General features: G+C 46.9%; 1 protein-coding gene across 1 annotated transcript in view; it reads left to right on the forward strand.

Annotated features, from left to right (window-relative positions):
- Positions 1-753: 753 nt before the first annotated feature.
- Positions 754-18,309, forward strand: part of GDF6 (growth differentiation factor 6) — a 137,213-nt gene continuing 119,657 nt past the window's right edge. Inside the window, exon 1 of the mRNA XM_085605222.1 lies at positions 754-1,203. Coding sequence (XP_085461348.1) covers positions 876-1,203 — 328 coding nt within the window. The 5' untranslated portion in view covers positions 754-875. The remainder of the gene's footprint in view (positions 1,204-18,309) is intronic.

The raw sequence follows: 18,309 nt of genomic DNA on the forward strand, positions 1-18,309 counted from the left end.
CACATGAGTTTGCAATGGTAACTTTTTTTTGCATTGACAATAGTTTTCAGAATCATCTAAGCAGACACTTGATGCGGACACGGGTGCAAATTGGAGATCTTTGGGAAGCTGTGCTCAGGTAATAATGCAGCGCGCTGTAACTTCAGTGAAGTAACCACAAAACGAAGCCCCTTCCTTGTAAAATTACCAATAGATCCGGAGATTCTCGCTGCCGCAAGCTAAACAGCTCTGCCATTTGTAAACCTCCTCCCACGCCAAAAAAGACCTTCAGTTTGAATGTCAGTCAGTGCGGCTCTGTCTTGCAGGTGGTGGGGTCTGTCTTGCTGTCAGTTCGTGAGCCCTCCGTTATAATGACAGTTGAGATCTAGGGAGCTACCAGGGTGTGGAGTGGGAAATGACGAGAGAGAAGGCGGTGTATGCTCTGATGTTTTCGTTTTTTCCTTCCTGACCTCCAGAGCCGTTCCTTGCACGAGCCGGTGATGCTCTGCCTGTCCCACGTCCTGCGTACTTGCTTCGCACCTGGACCGAGGGTCAGTGCGAGTGTTTCTCACCTAGGCCACCCTCTTCCTTTTGTGGCTACGACTCGAGTCCCGCGAGTGTGAGAAGTGCCCGCTGCCGGCGCCGCTGGCCTGTGGCTTGTGGTCCGCGGCTCGCTCTGTGCGGGGGTGCGGTGCAGGGCGTGCACGGGGGCGTGTCTGTGTGTGCAGCACCCGTGCTCCTAGCTCTCTCTCTCTCAGGCCGTCCAAGGAGCTCAAACCCCGTCTTAACTCCAGTGTCCAGCAGCCGCAGCACCGACGGCGCCCCAGCGCTCCCGCTCCCTCTGCCCGATCGGACTCCAGTGACCCCCCAGGAGGGCAGGACTGCCCCCGCTCAGCATGGACGCACACAGGAACCTCTGGTCGGCCCTTCTGCTCATCAGTGTCTGCCTCTGGGATTTACCCTGTTTTGAACAAGCTTCCATCCCTCTGTCCCCGAGCAAGGACAGCAGGAGGACCCGCAAAGAGGGCAGCAGGCTGCCGCCGCCCAGGCCCGCCCCAGGGCCGCCCCGAGCGGGCAGGGAGAGCCGAGCCGTGGTACCCCATGAGTACATGATGGCCATCTACAGGACCTACTCCACCGCGGAGCGACTCGGCATCAACGCCAGCTCTTTCCAGTCCTCCAGGTCGGCGAACACCATCACTAGCTTTGTAGACAGGGGAAGAGGTACGTCTGCGCGTGGGCCCTACGAAGGTGTCCGCGAACCCCGAGGGCGAGGTTCGCGGACAATGGTCCCTGGAGGTCTGTGGGTGGGATGTGTGTTGCGAGTGCTTAGCTATTGTAGGTCTGTGGGGCGATCCATTCGCTATACAATTCACCCCTCACATTTCTACAAAATAAGGTGGGAGCATAGTAACTCGAAGTCACTAAAAAGTTGCTGGTGGACAGGATACCTCACGCTCTCTCAGATCCCACACTAGCACGCTTTACTTATTACGCATACATCAGTTGTTGGAAAGGAGGGATTGCACAACTTTATGAAACGCTGTGATACAAAATATGAACGTGTCATTTGCGGGTTTAAATAGGTTTGGTCAGAGGTCATAGAAAGTCTCAAGCTTCAAGCACACGTTTTGAGTGTATGTAGCCTGCACTGCAACGCTTTCGGTTTTCCACGAGAGAAACGTGTGTTACTATCTCTCTTCAAGGGACATGAACAGTTCACGCTGACTGCGAACAAACATTTGCTCGGCACGTCTATCTTATCAGCGGCCGCTTGTACCGGGATGACCCGGAGCAACAGCAGCTCCGGGAGGGAACCGGGCGTCTCCGGGAGCAGCCTGCCCGGCCGGGTCTCCCGCGTCAGCGAGGCCCGCGAAGTCTGTTCGCGTGACCCCGGCAGTCTGTCAGTAATACCCCCATCCATCAGTGAGACTCTATGCAGTCTGCCAGTGAACTCCCCTCCAGGCTGTCAGTGAGACCCCGCATCAATCACCGAGACCCCAGTAGTCTGCAAGGGAATTCCCCTGCAGTCTGTCAGTAAGAGACCCCAAGCAGTCTGGCAGTGAGAGCACCGGCAGTCTGCCAGTGAGACCCCAAGCAGCAGTCTGTCAGCGAGACCCCAAGCCGTCGTTTACTGAGGGCACCGACAGGCTGTCAGTGAGAGCCCCGGATGTCAGTTCGTGAGACACCAAGTAGTCTGCCAATGAGAGCCCCGGCAGTCTGTCAGCGAGAAACGAAGCAGTCTGTCAGTGAGACCCTGAACGGTCTGGCAGTGAGAGCACCGACAGTCTACCAATGAACTCTGCAGTTTGGCAGTGCGAGACCCGGCAGTCTGGCGGTGAGCCATCTGAGGTCCGTCACTGAGACCCCCAGCAGTCTATCAGCGAGAATGCTTGCAGCCTCTCTTAGGTATGTCCAACTGCGGTTCCTTGAGGGCGCCCCGGGGTTTTGCGTCTACATCCTGCCCAGAAGGAGCTCCCGGACATCTCTCCCGAGGGACCTCGTGCAGTCTCGAAGAGAGACCCCTGTTGTCTCTGGAACAGCTCCTTGTCGCCATCAATGTGACGAGACTCCCCCGCGCGGACTCTCGGTGACATCACCTGCAGTCTCTCATTGCCCCCCCCCTCCCCCCCCCCTGCAGTTCCTCCCTAAATGCCCCAGTGCAGCTCCGCGAGGAAACCTGCGTGGTGAGCCCCCCCGGCAGTCTCTTCGTGATATCTATCATCTGCAGTCTATTTGAACCCACCTGCCGTTTATTAGTGAGATGCCCCATTTGGACCCCTCTGTAGAGACCTCGGGTGACTGACTGCGTGTCCAACTTGCCCTGCTGCCCCTGCCGGGCACCTGTCGGCTAAGCCCCTCTCTCCGTGAGATGTCTCGGGGAAGGAACTGAGGCACCCAGGCTGCCGCACCGACGCCAGAGGTGCCCGCCAACTCTCCCCTTTAATCTGCCTATAAAACATAAACTAATTAAGTGTTTCCATGTGAATATATTCTAAAATTTGCTAGGGCCGACTTTTCACAAATACACACGAAGCATACAAGTAATGTCACACGCCCCGCTTGCTCGTTTATCCTGAGAAAAAGAACATTCGAACAAAATTCCATCGACGTATCTGTCTTCGATAAGTAAATCTAGTGAAATAGACCTGGAAACTCGCCCGCTTCCGACCTTTGATAAACATTCTAGTGGGGGGTTGCACAGAGGGGCATTATGAAGCCTGTGCCTGCCCTGTTTCTTTATTGGATGTTAAAAAATGCCCCAGTATGTTATTATTCTATAGAACCTAATCGAGTATTCCAGTGAAGGCATCCCACTGGAACGTTTACACCATTTACTTGAAGCGTCCCGCACTTGACACCTTGCGGCACCTACCCGCCATGTTTCTTCATCGTATTATTTTTAAAATCTGTTTACGAGAGTGATCTGCACTGGAATACACTCTCTGTTTAAGAGAAGTGACCTGCACTATAGTGCAAAATCTGTTTACGAGAGCGATCTGCACTGGAATACACTCTCTGTTTAAGAGAAGTGACCTGCACTATAGTGCAAAATCTGTTTACGAGAGTGACCTGCACTGGAGTACACACTCTGTTTACGAGAGTGACCTGCACTGGAGTACACACTCTGTTTAAGAGAAGTGACCTGCACTAGAGTGCGAAATCTGTTTACGAGCGTGATCTGCACTAGAGTACACACTCTGTTTAAGAGAAGTGACCTGCACTATAGTGCAAAATCTGTTTACGAGCGTGATCTGCACTGGAGTACACACTCTGTCTAAGAGAAGTGATCCGCACTATAGTGTAAAATCTGTATACAAGTGTGATCTGCACTGGAGTACACACTCTGTTTAAGAGAAGTGACCTGCACTAGAGTGCAAAATCTGTTTACGAGAGCGATCTGCACTGGAATACACTCTCTGTTTAAGAGAAGTGACCTGCACTATAGTGCAAAATCTGTTTACGAGAGTGACCTGCACTGGAGTACACACTCTGTTTAAGAGAAGTGACCTGCACTAGAGTGCGAAATCTGTTTACGAGCGTGATCTGCACTAGAGTACACACTCTGTTTAAGAGAAGTGACCTGCACTATAGTGCAAAATCTGTTTACGAGCGTGATCTGCACTAGAGTACACACTGTCTAAGAGAAGTGATCCGCACTATAGTGTAAAATCTGTTTACGAGAGTGACCTGCACTGGAGTACACACTCTGTCTAAGAGAAGTGACCTGCACTATAGTGCAAAATCTGTTTACGAGCGTGATCTGCACTAGAGTACACACTGTCTAAGAGAAGTGATCCGCACTATAGTGTAAAATCTGTTTACGAGAGTGACCTGCACTGGAGTACACACTCTGTTTAAGAGAAGTGACCTGCACTATAGTGCAAAATCTGTTTACGAGCGTGATCTGCACTAGAGTACACACTGTCTAAGAGAAGTGATCCGCACTATAGTGTAAAATCTGTTTACGAGAGTGACCTGCACTGGAGTACACACTCTGTCTAAGAGAAGTGACCTGCACTAGAGTGCAAAATCTGTTTACGAGAGTGATCTGCACTGGAGTACACACTCTGTCTAAGAGAAGTGACCTGCACTAGAGTGCAAAATCTGTTTACGAGAGTGATCTGCACTGGAGTACACACTCTGTCTAAGAGAAGTGACCTGCACTAGAGTGCAAAGTCTGTTTACGAGAGTGACCTGCACTGGAGTACACACTCTGTTTAAGAGAAGTAGCCTGCACTAGAGAGCAAAATCTGTTTACAAGAGTGATCTGCACTGGAGTACACACTCTGTTTAAGAGAAGTGACCTGCACTAGAGAGCCAAATTTGTTTACGAGAGCGATCTGCACTGGAGTACACTCTGTTTAAGAAAAGATATGTGAACTAGAGTGCAAAATCTGTATACGAGAGTGATCTGCACTGGAGTACACACTCTGTTTAAGAGAAGTGACCTACACTAGAGAGCAAAATCTATTTACAAGAGTGATCTGCACTAGAGTGCCCAAAATGTTTAGAGAGTGATCTGCACTAGGGTGCCCAAATTGTTTAGAGCGTGATCTGCACTAGAGTGCCCAAAATGTTTAGAGAGTGATCTGCACTAGAGTGCCCAAAATGTTTAGAGCGTGATCTGCACTAGAGTGCCCAAAATGTTTAGAGCGTGATCTGCACTAGAGTGCCCAAAATGTTTAGAGCGTGATCTGCACTAGAGTGCAAAACATGTTTAAGGGAGTGATCTGCACTGGAGTACTAAGTCCGCTCAAAAGAGGTGATCTGTGCCTGAGTACTTCCAGCAGTGTATTTTTCATTGCATCATTTCAAACTACAGCAGGAACGGGTTATGCATTGGATCCTACACAGCCTATACCATGAGTGCCGTCTGCACTGCAAACGTTGCAGCACGTGCCAGCCGCGTTTCCTCGTTGGAATCTGTGAAATACGCGCAAGATCTTCTAGCGTGCTCGAGTGCACTGGAACATGTGCCACATAGGCTAAAATATATTCTGTATAAAATCCTGTCGAAATGTCCCAGAGGCGCACTCTGTTTATCCTACACTAGATATCTCCGAAACGCCTACTGGGGTGCGAAACTGCAAAAAAACGAGTGCCAATGTTACGTAACTAGATTTTTTCTAAGCGTGGCGAGAAGTGTGCCACTTTTGAGGTAGATGATTGGTAACATTTACCAACGGCACCTACTGCATAATATGGAGTCTTTCCAAATTATAAGAATTAAATATGAGAGACAGGAATATTTTGAAACATACACGGCGTATTATCTGCATCATTTACATTTATTTATTGTAGCAGAGTAGATTTTTGCGTTAGAATATTTCCAAATCATAGTAATACAGTCTTCTCGCGAAATATGCGAGTGGTGTGTTTTACACCACAATCTTTATGAGATATAGAAACAACGTGGCCGTAAAACGGGATGCAAAAGAGGAAACCTCACAATATAACGTACCCCACTTTTCAAACACGGTTAAATACACAAATTCAATATCTGATCTTAGAAGTTTCCTAGGATGTACCTTTGGGTATTCACTATATGAGGCATTGAAGCCAAGCCGGCGATTATATAATGAACGACGCGCCACTGACGCCTTCCGTAGTGGAAAAGATATTAGTGAAATACTCTCCATTCGTATCCGGTGGCATCTGCTACTAGTGTGTTACACCCTAGAACCTCCACATGACGGTAGATTGTGCTGGTTTAGAACCTCTCCACCTGCCGGTCCGATGCTTACGTGCTGGCGCGTGCTCTGCTCTAGAAACGCGTGCATCAGGACGCACTTCATTCGAGCCTCCTTATACCAGCGTGGTGTTGTGCGTTAGAACCACTGTCCCTCCGCGTGGTATTCTGCACGTGAACCTCCGTGGTACCCTGCATTAGAACGTCTGCGTACGTAGGGCGCTGCATTAGAACGCCCTCCCGCGTGCGTGCCCCACGCAATAGAACCTCTGTGGGCACGTGCACTTATTCATTGTACCTCTTCAGCTAAGGCAGTGGGCTATCATTAAATAAACTTCCTGTTGGTGTGGTGTTTTAATTAGACTATATATGTAGCTCTGTTGTGTCCTGCATTAGAACCTTTACTTACCAGGGCACTCTTTTGTTATACAACTTGTAATAACTAATATAGTGCTGTTTCATTTAACAATCTTATATCTGTGCAGTGGTCTGCAGTGCACCGTTCAACATTAGAACCTCTGTGTACCCGTTCAATAGTCTACTGTAGGGCCTCTGTGTGCCAGTGTGGTCTTGCGAGTCAGAAGCATTGTGTACAGGGAGTGGTGCTCTCCCTTAGAACCCGTAGAACCTCCATGCACACATGCAGAGTCCTGCTATGGCAGCTCGATGTACCAGGGACCTCTGTGTTCCAGTGCAGTGTTCTGCCACAGAAGCAGCATGCATCAGTGACGCGTTCCACTGTATGCCTTTGAGTTTCTGCACGGAGTTCTGTTGTAGAGCCTCTTTGGACAGGTGTGGTGCCCTTCATTTGAACCTTATTGTACGAATGTGGTGGTCTGCACTAGTGGTGGACCTTTATACACAAGTGCAGTGTTCTGCTTTTGATCCTTTATCTACCAATGCAGTACAACCTCTGTATCTCTATGCAGTGTTCTTTTCAGAACCGCCATATGCAAGGGCGATGTTCTGCATTTGAAACTCGATCTACCAATGCCACTTTCTACATTTGAGCTTCTGTGCGCCTGTGCAGTGTTCTATTGTAGAACCTCTATATGCCCCTAAAGCGTTCTTTCTGAATTTCTCTATGTGCCACTTGGTCCTCTTGATCAGACCCTCTGTGCCAGTGGAGCGTTCTGCCTGAAAGACTCAATGTTCTAGTGGAGACTTCTGCCTTAGAACCTCTATCTACTTGTGTGGGGCTCTGCCTTAGAACCTCTATCTACTGGTGTGGGGTTCTACCTTAGACCCTCTATCTACTGGGGTGGGGTCTGCCTTAGAACCTCTATCCATTAGTTAGGGGTTCTACCTTAGACCCTCTATCTACTGGTGTGGGCTCTGCCTTAGAACCTCTATCTACTGGTGTGGGGTTCTACCTTAGACCCTCTATCTACTGGGGTGGGGTCTGCCTTAGAACCTCTATCCATTAGTTAGGGGTTCTACCTTAGACCCTCTATCTACTGGTGTGGGCTCTGCCTTAGAACCTCTATCTACTGGTGTGAGGCTCTGCCTTAGAACCTCTATCTACTGGTGTTGGGCTTCTGTCTTAGAACCTCTATCTACTCAGTCAGTCAGTCAGAAGACTTTATTTCGGCTGTTAGCCATAAAAGTTCAAACATCACAATTTTAAGACAATAAAAGTAGTTTAGAAACCAACATTAAAACTATAAATTAAAAAAATAAGTATACACTTAAAGAATACACTTAAAGTTAAAAAGTTGATACATGCAAATACCTCATCATTGTATTAAACGTCTTCTAGTCAGCCACATTGAGAATACACATTTGGCAATCACTGTGACAAATACAGGCGATGGATCATATTTCAACAGCCTATGAAGATCTCTATAATTTCTAACCCCCAGGTTTTTAGCAAGCTGAATGATCCATTTTCTGCGGGGATTTATATAAGCCATACAAAAAAATATAACATGGACCTCTGTTATCAGCGCAACAGCCAGGACAAGCCTGCCTGCTAGAACCTGCCCACTTATTCGTCCTAGAGTATAGAGGGAGTGATCCATGTCTAAACTGAATGTATAGTTTCTTAGCAAGTAACGGTTGGATCAAATCCAATACAGGTTCAAAGCTATATCCAATTTTCACCTCGAGGAATACCGAAGTCAGATTAATTCTGTTCTCTGTCCGTAGAATCTGCATCAATTTGTGATCCTCTAGAGCTTTAGCCAGGGACTTTTTTGGTAGGGCAGGACATAACTCCTCAGGTGTATGCCAGAGATCTTCTCTCCCAATTGCCCTTAGGGATTTTTTGACATAGGCAAGCCACGGGATGGCGCCTGCCTTTGGGAGCATCAAGATTGATTTCAGTTCCTCCCTAAAGTTGTCAAGCTCAGGAGTGCTCCATAATCGGCGCCAATACATGACCCGGCGTGAAGCTACCAGGTCAGCTATTGGGTGTATACCCAAATCCATCCTAAGTGGATGCATAGGGGTGCTCATAGGTAGTGCCAAAAGTTGTCTCATAAAACGGTTTTCTGACTTAGTTAAAATCTGGGCTGGGTGGTGGCCCCAAAGTTCAGCGCCATAGACCCCCACACCTCTTGCCTGGGCCTTATATACCTCTACGAGTGGGCTAATTAACTTAAATGAGCTATCTTTATGCATCTTTAAAATGCCCCCTGTTATCTGTGTGAATTTGAGGTTAGCTTTTGATATCTGGGAACCCCAATCCATTTTATTATTAAGTGTTAAGCCCAGGTAATCAAAAATGCTTACCCGTTCTAGATGTAATCCATCCAATTTTGGAATAGGGCAATTTGTAGTGTCTGTGTGCGGAACCATATATTTGGTCTTGTTCACGTTAATGACCAGGTTCCTTTTCCTGCAAAATGAAGCAAATCCATCCAAGACTCGTTCCATCCCCATGGGCGTCTTGGACAAAAGCAGGGTGTCTGCGAACATTAGTGCAGGTATTTTCCTGCCTGCCAGCCTGGGTGCATCTACATCTCTTAAATCCAAGAGTTCATCGACCAACCCATTTAAGAAGAGAGAGAAGAGGGTTGGGGCAAGTACACAGCCCTGCCTGACTCCCTTCTCAACTCGAAAAGGGGATGTTAATTCACCGTTTAGGCCGAACCTAACTCTGGCGAAGGTATCTTTGTGTAAGTACTCTAAAAAATGGCATAGATAAAGGGGCACTCCCATCCCTTTCAGCAGCTCCCACAACTGTCGGCGATCTACCATATCGAAGGCAGACTTTAAATCAACAAAAGAAAGATATAGGTTGCCTCCTTCTAAAATAATAGATTTCCAGTAGATCATCTGTAATCCAAACAGTTGATCTATTGTTGACATTTTGGCTCTAAAGCCCACCTGCAGTGGTGTTAAAATGTGTGAGTCATCCATCCATTCTTGAAGCCTCTCTAATAAAATACGCGCGAAGATCTTCTGTGCCACGTCAATTAAACTAATCGGCCTATAGTTTGCCGGGTCAAGGGGAGAGCCCTTTTTATGGATAGGAATGATCTCAGCGCCGGCCCATGTCGGAGGGGGCGGCATTCCAGCAAAGATTGCATTAAAAAGAGCCTGTAGATAGGGGACCCTCTATCTACTTGTGTGGGGCTCTGCCTTAGAACTTCTATCTACTGGTGTGGGGCTCTGCCTTAGAACCTCTATCTACTGGTGTAGGGTTCTGCCTTAGAACCTCTATCTACTGGTGTGAGGCTCTGCCTTAGAACCTCTATCTACTTGTGTGGGGCTCTGCCTTAGAACCTCTATCTACTGGTGTAAGGCTCTGCCTTAGAACCTCTATCTACTGGTGTGTGGTTCTGCCTTAGAACCTCTATGTACTGTTGTGGGCTTCTGCCTTAGAACCTCTATCTACTGGTGTGAGGTTCTGCCTTAGAACCTCTGTCTACTGGTGTGGGGTTCTGCCTTAGAACCTCTATCTACTGGTGTGGGGGCTCTGCCTTAGAACCTCTATCTACTGGTGTGGGAATCTGCCTTAGAACCTCTCTCTACTGGTGTGGGCTTCTGCCTTAGAACCTCTATGTACTGTTGTGGGCTTCTGCCTTAGAACCTCTATCTACTGGTGTGAGGTTCTGCCTTAGAACCTCTGTCTACTGGTGTGGGGTTCTGCCTTAGAACCTCTATCTACTGGTGTGGGGGCTCTGCCTTAGAACCTCTATCTACTGGTGTGGGAATCTGCCTTAGAACCTCTCTCTACTGGTGTGGGCTTCTGCCTTAGAACCTCTATCTACTGGTGTGGGCTTCTGCCTTAGAACCTCTATCTACTGGTGTGGGCTTCTGTCTTAGAACCTCTATCTACTGGTGTGGGCTTCTGTCTTAGAATCTCTATCCACTGGTGTGGGGCTCTGCCTTAGAACCTCTATCTACTGGTGTGGGCTTCTGCCTTAGAACCTCTATTAGTGTGGGGTTCTGCCTTAGAACCTCTATCTACTGGTGTGGGGTTCTGCCATAGAACCTCTATGTGATAATACCTTGTTCTTTGTTGGAAACTCGTAATACCAGTGTGTCTTTCTTCATTGGAACCGCAATATGTACTAGTTCAGTTTTCGGAATCGGAATGTTCTGCATTCGGACTTCAGTGTACGAGGAAGGGCTCTGCATTAGCGCTTTCATATACAGTGCAGTGCTCTGTAGTGGCAGCTCTATGTACCACTGTGGGGTTCTGCCGTAGAATCTCTACATACTAGTGCAGCGCTCTGCATTAGGACCTCTATGTGCCAGTGCAGTATTCTGCCTTAGAACTTCTATATAGGAGTGTGCCATTCTACAACAGAAACCCAGTTTGCCAGTGCAGTGATCTTAATGAAAACCTCTATGTACCAATGTGGTGTTCTGCGACAGAACCTCCATGTGCAATTGTGCTGCCTTGTCCTTGGACCTCTGTGCATCAGTGGGGAATCTTGCTGTTAGACTCTTATGTATAGGCTGCAGGATATTTTGCATTAGAACCTGTAAACATCAGGGTGTTGCTCTGCATTACAATCCTCATATACCAGTGTGATGTTCTACAGTAGAACTTTTATCTACGATTGAGGGGTCTGTAGTAGATTGTCTATGCACCAGTACTAGGTTCTATCTGCCATTGTGAGGTTCTGTAGTAGATCGTCTATGCACCAGTACTGGGGTCTATCTACCATTGTGGGGTCCTGTAGTAGATCGCCTATGCACCAGTACTAGGTTCTATCTACCATTGTGGGGTCCTGTAGTAGATCGCCTATGCACCAGTACTAGGTTCAATCTGCCATTGTAAGGTTCTGTAGTAGATCGCCTATGCACCAGTACTAGGTTCAATCTAACATTGTGGGTTCTGTAGTAGATCACCTATGCACCAGTACTAGGTTCTATCTGCCATTGTGAGGTTCTGTAGTAGATCGCCTATGCACCAGTACTAGCTTCTATCTGCCATTGTAAGGTTCTGTAGTAGATCGCCTATGCACCAGTACTAGGTTTTATCTACCATTGTGGGATTCTGGAGTAGATCGTCCATGCACCAGTACTAGGATTTATCTGCCATTGTAAGGTTCTGTAGGAGATCGTCTATGCACCAGTACTAGGTTCTATCTGCCATTGTGAGGTTCTGTAGTAGATCGTCTATGCGCCACTACTGGGGTCTATCTACCATTGTGGGGTCCTGTAGTAGATCGTCTATGCACCATTACGAGGTTCTATCTGCCATTGTGAGGTTCTGTAGTAGATTGTCTATGCACCAGTACTGGGGTCTATCTACCATTGTGGGGTCCTGTAGTGGATCGTCTATGCACCATTACGAGGTTCTATCTGCCACTGTGAGGTTCTGTAGTAGATCGTCTATGCACCATTACTAGGTTCTATCTGCCATTTTGAGGTTCTGTAGTAGATCGTCTATGCACCAGTACTGGATTCTATCTACCATTGTGATGTTCTGTAATAGATCGTCTATGCACCAGTACTTGGTTCTATATACGAAGTACTATGTACAAATTTAGAACATCTGTGTGCCAATGAGGTGTCATCCTTGAGCTCTTGTTTATCTATGCAGTCTTCCATTGCGGTGCCCTTTGTGCAGCAACGCTGTGTTATGTATTAGAAATCTATGTGTACTACTGTGCTGTTCTTCATTAGAACCTCTATGTACCAGTGTGCTGTTCTATGGAATCTCTAAGTACCACTACAGTACTATGTACTTCGATATCCTATATATCAGTGCCTTTTTACTACGAGGCAGTGTGATGTTCTGCAGTCTAACCACTATGTACCTGTGGACTTTTCTACTATAAAATCTCTAAGTACCAGTGCGGTGTTCTGTACTAGAGATCTTATATACCAGTGCAGTTTCCTACTGTAGAACCTCTATGTGGCAGTGTGATGTTCTGCATTAGGACCACTATGTACCCATATGTCGCTACACTAAAAAACCTCCATGCAACAGTGTACTGTCCTGCGTTAGTGCTTCTATGTGTGAGTGTGCTGTTCTCCTATAGAACATATGCGCACCAAGACTCTTTTTATTAGGATCTCTATGTGCTAGTGCGTTCTACTACAGAACCTGTATGCACCAATGGGATGTTCTGCCTTAGAGCCTCCATGTACCAGTGCAGTGTTCTGCTATAAGACCTCTATGTATCAGTGCACTGAGCTGCAATAGAACTTCTATTATACTAATAAGTGATCTGTATTACAACCCCCAGGTACTATAAAGTGCTTGGCATTAGAAATTCTATGTACAGTGCGGTGTTCCAAATTTGAACCTTTCTGTACCTCTATACATTTGTGTATCCATGTGGTGTTCTACTGTAGAACCTTTATGTACCAGTGCTGTGTTCTGTTTTGGAACCTCGATATTTCAATGGGGGTTTCTGTTCTAGAACCTTTGTTGGCAGTGAAATGTTCCTTATTAGAACAACTATGTACAAATGTGATGTCAAATTCTCTTTGTATCCGTGTGGTGCTCTGCTATTTAACCACTGTGCACCTTTGTGGAGTTGTGCTGTAAGGTTCCTATGGACTAGTGGAGTAGTAACAAAGTAGTGTTGTATTGCAGAAACCCTGTCTAATGTGGTGTTCTACCATAAAACCTCTTTGTGCCTGTGCTTTGTCATCCTTTAGAACTTCTGTGTACCTTGTGATGTTCTTAAATAGACCTCTATGAAGTAATGTGGCGGTCTATTGCAGAACCTACACCCACTAGAGATACTTTCTGTCCTAGAACCTCGTTGTACCAGTGCCACGTTATGTCCTGGAACATCTATGTACCATTGGAGTGTTCTGCTGTAGAACCTGTATGTGCCCTTGGGGTGTTCTGCATTATTCCCCATGTACCTGCCCGGTGCTGTGTTTTAGAACCTGTAAGTGCCTGTACATTGCTCTTCTATAGAACCTCATTGCACCGGTGTCACATTATGTTCTAGTACCTCTATGTACCTGTGGAGGGTTCTACTATAGAACCTGTATGTGCCCCCTTGGTGCTCAGCATTCTACCCTTAGTGTTCCAGTGTGGTGTTCTGCATTAGATGATCTACGTACTTGTGAATTGCTCTTCTGTGGAACCTCTTTGTGCCAGTGCCACGTTCTGTTTTGCAACCTCTATGTACCAGTAGAGTGTTCTAGTATAGAACCTGTATATCCCCCGGTGGGGTTCAGCATTACACCCTCTGTGTTCCAGCGTGGTTTTCTGCATGAGATCCTCTGCTTGCCTGGGCATTGCTCTCCTGTAGACCCTCTTTGAACCTGTGCCATATTCTGTTCTAGAACCTCTATGCAGCAGTGGAGTATTCTACTATAGAACCTGTATGTGCCCCTGTGGTGCTCAGCATTAGAGCATCTGTGTTCCAGCCTGGTGTTCTGCATTAGATCCTGTGCTTGCCCATGCATTGCTCTTCTGTGGAACTTTGTTGTACTAGTGCCACCTTCTGTTCCATAACCTCCATATACCAGTGAAGTATTCTACTATAGAACCTGTGTGTGCCCTTGCGGTGCTAAGCATGATACCCACTGTGTTCCAGCGTGGTGCTCTGCATTAGATCCTATGCATGCCTGTGCATTGCTCTTCTGTGGAATGTCTTTGCACCAGTGCCATGTTCTGTTCTAGAACCTCTCTGTATTTATTGGTAGGTATTTATATAGCGCTAGCTAGACCCAAGGGTATCAGAGCGCATTACATATAATGCAAGACCATTTTATTAAAGTACATGCATATATACAGACAGAGAGGACCGTTAGGCAGTTATGGTCGTTATAGTATGTGGACATTAAAACAGCAAGAGTTAATGGAGTAAATGGCATAGCAGACAACTGAAACAATCAATTGACCATCGCAAGGGGACTAGTCAGATTGGGTGTGAGCTCTAGGAACATAGCTCAGTTTGCGTGTGTGTTAAAGTATTTGTTGAGCAGCAGGTATCTATGGTCCTTTTTGAAGCAGGAAATGGAGGGATTTCAGCGCAGATCTCTAGGGAGCGAGTTCCATATCCTAGGTACATTTCCAGAAAAGGAGCATGTCTGGGAGGATTTCTTTTTCTGATTAGGAGGTATGAGATGAAGTGAGTTAGAGCTCCTTAGAGTTCTGGCTTTTTCTGCTTTTGAAAGTTTGTTATCTTAATAGTTGGGGTGATGTGTGTGAAGGGCTTTGTGGGTGATGCAAGCAGTCTTGTAGATACATCTTTCTTTGACAGGAAGCCAATTGAGGATCTTGAAAGCCAGTGTGATTGACTCAAACCGTTTAAAACCTGTTAGGACCTGGGCCACTGTGTTCAGAACTGTTCTTAGGGGGGCCAACGTGAATTTTTGGAGTTCCTGAGAAGCTGGCATTACCATAATCCAGTTTTGCGAGAACTAGAGACTGCACCACCATCTTATAATCATGAGGAGGAATGCATGCTTTGATTTTCTTGAAGTGTTCTTTTGGATAAAGCACTTCTTTTCTGAGTTGTTGATGTACCAGTGGTGTGTTCTTCTACAGAACCTGTACGTGCTCCTGTGGTGCTTAGAATGATGCCCTTTGTGTTCCAGCATGGTGTTCTGCATTAGATCCTGTGTGTTGCTCTTCTGTAGAATCCAGTGGCGCAATACAGGCCCCCGCAGCCCACTCGCTGCGGAAGGGGATCCCGAGCTGCAGGGGGCCCCCTCAGCACAGTACTCAGGAATGAGAGCTCCAGATTAAATCCAGAGCGGGGGCCCCTCTGTGTACTTTGCAGGGGGCCCCCTGAACTTTCGTTATGCCACTAGTAGAATCTCTTTCTACCAATGCCATGTTCCGTTCCGAAACCTCTATGTACTACTGAAGTGTTATACTATAGAACCTGTATGTGTCCCTGCAGTGCTCAGCATTATACCCTCCGTGTTCCAGCATGATGTTCTGCATTAGAACCTCTGCATGTCTGTGCATTGCCCGTCTGTAGAATTGCTTTGTACCAGTGCCACATTCTGTTCTGGAACCTCTATGTACCAGTGGAGTGTTCTACTATAGAACCTGTATGTTTCTCTGCGGTGTCCAGCAATATACCCTCTGTGTTCGAGTGTGGTGTTCTGCATTAGAACCTCTGTGTGCCTGTGCATTGCTCTTCTCTGGAACCTCCATGTACCAGTGCCACGTTCTGTTCTAGAATCTCTATGTACGAGTGGAGTGTTCTACTATAGAACCCGTATAAGCATCTAGGTCCCACTGTAGGGTTGTGCATTAGAACCTCTGTGTGTCTGTGCATTAGTCTTCTGTAGAACCTTGTTGTGCCACTGCCATGTGCTGTTCCAGAACCTCTATGTACCAGTGGAGTGTTCTGCCACAGAAGCAGTATGTGTCCCTGCAGTGCTCAGCATTATACCCTCCGTTTCCCAGCATGGTGTTCTGGATTAGAACCTCTGCATGTCTGTGCATTGCCCTTCTGCAGGACCTCTTTGTACCACCGCCATGTTCTGTTCTAGAACCTCTATGTACCAGTGGAGTGTTCTGCTACAGAATATGTATGTGCCCCTGTGGTTTTCTGCATTAGAACCTCTGTGATCCAGTGTGGTGTACTGTATTGGAAACTCTGTGTGCCCGTCCAATGCTCTTCTGTGGAACCTCTTTGTACCAGTGCCACGTTCTGTTCTAGAACCTCTATGTACCAGTGGAGTGTTCTACTATCGAACCTGTATGTGCCCCTGCGGTATTCTGCATTATACCCTCTGTGTTCCAACGTAGATCCTCTGTGTGCCCGTGTGTTGCTCTTATTTAGAACCTCTTTGACCCAGTGCCATGTTCTGTTGTAGAAACTCTATGTATCAGCTGAGTGTTCTACTATAGAACCTGTGTGTGCCCTTCGGTGCTCTGCATTATACCCTCTGTGTTCCAGCATGGTGTTCTGCATTAGATCCTGTGCTTGCCCATGCATTGCTCTTCTGTGGAACTTTGTTGTACTAGTGCCACCTTCTGTTCCATAACCTCCATATACCAGTGAAGTGTTCTACTATAGAACCTGTGTGTGCCCCTGCAGTGCTCAGCATTATACCCACTGTGTTCCAGCGTGGTGCTCTGCATTAGATCCTATGCATGCCTGTGCATTGCTCTTCTATGGAACGTCTTTGCACCAGTGCCATGTTCTGTTCTAGAACGTCTATGTATTTATTGGTAGGTATTTATATAGCGCTAGCTAGACCCAAGGGTATCAGAGCGCTTTACATATAATGCGAGACCATTTAATTAAAGTACATGCATATATACAGACAGAGAGGACCGTTAGGCAGTTATGGTCGTTATAGTATGTGGACATTAAAACAGCAAGAGTTAATGGAGTAAATGGCATAGCAGACAACTGAAACAATCAATTGACCATCGCAAGGGGACTAGTCAGATTGGGTGTGAGCTTTACGAACATAGCTCAGTTCATGTGTGTGCTAAAGTATTTGTTGAGCAGCAGGTATTTAGGGTCCTGTTTAAAGCAGGAAACAGAGGGATTTCAGTGTAGATCTCCAGGGAGTGTGTTCCATATCGTAGGTGCATTTCCAGAAAAGGAACATGGCTGGGAGGATTTATTTTTCAGTTTGGGAGGTATGAGAAGTGGTGAGTTGGAGCTTCTCAGAGTTCTGGCTTTTCCTGCTTTTGAAAGTTTATTATCTCTATAGTAGGGGTTATGTATGTGAAGGGCTTTGTGGGTGATTCAAGCAGTCTTGTAGACACATATTCCTTCAAAAGGAAGCCAATTGCGGATCTTGAGAGACGGTGATATGTGCTCAAACCCTTTAAAACCTTTTAGGAGCCTGGCCACAGTGTTAAGCCCTGTTCTGAGGGGGCAAGTTGAATTTTTGGAGTTCCTGTGAAGATGGCGTTACCATAAACCAGTTTTGAGAGGACTTGAGATTGGACTACCATCTTAAAATCCCCAGGAGGTATGAATGATTTGATTTTCTTGAGTTGTTTTAGTGTGTAAAGCGCTCCTTTGGCTGAGTTGTTGATATACCAGTGCTGTGTTCTACTACAGAACCATATGTGCCCCTGTGATGCTCAGCATTATACTGTCTCTGTTCTAGCATGGTGTTCTGCATTAGACCCGGTGCATTACTCTTCGGTAGGGCCTCCTCTACCACTGCCATGTTCTGTTCTAGAACATCTATGTTCTAGTGAAGTGTTCTACTACAGAACATGTATAGGCTACTGCAGGGCTCAGCATTATACCACCTGTGTTCCAGCCTGGTGATCTGTACTACGAACTTTGTGTGTCCGTGCATTGCTCCTTTGTGGAACTTCTTTGACTCAGTGCCACATTCTGTTCTAGAACCTCTATGCACCAGTGGGGTGTTCTACTTTTGAACCTGTATGTGCCCCTGCGGTGCCCAGCATTACACCCTCTGTGTTCCAGCCTGGTGATCTGTATTAGGAACTCTGTGTGCCCGAGCATTGCTCCTTTGTGGAACTTGTTCTAGAACCTCTATGCACCAGTGGGGTGTTCTACTTTTGAACCTGTATGTTCCCCTGCGGTGCCCAGCATTATACCCTCTGTGTTACAACGTGGTGTTCTGCAACCTTGCGTTGCTCTTCTGTGGAACACATTTGTACCAGTGCAACGTCATGCGCTGGAGTCAGGGCCGGGCCCGCAGGTGAATGCGTGCAGTCGTTAACAGCAAAAGGCAGTGGCGTAGAGGGTGGGAGAGAAATTGAGAAGGAATGGGGGGGGGGGGGGGGTTTAGCTTCCATAATAAGA

This window comes from Triturus cristatus, chromosome 5_1 (assembly GCF_964204655.1).
Source record: "Triturus cristatus chromosome 5_1, aTriCri1.1, whole genome shotgun sequence".
Lineage (NCBI taxonomy): Eukaryota > Metazoa > Chordata > Amphibia > Caudata > Salamandridae > Triturus > Triturus cristatus.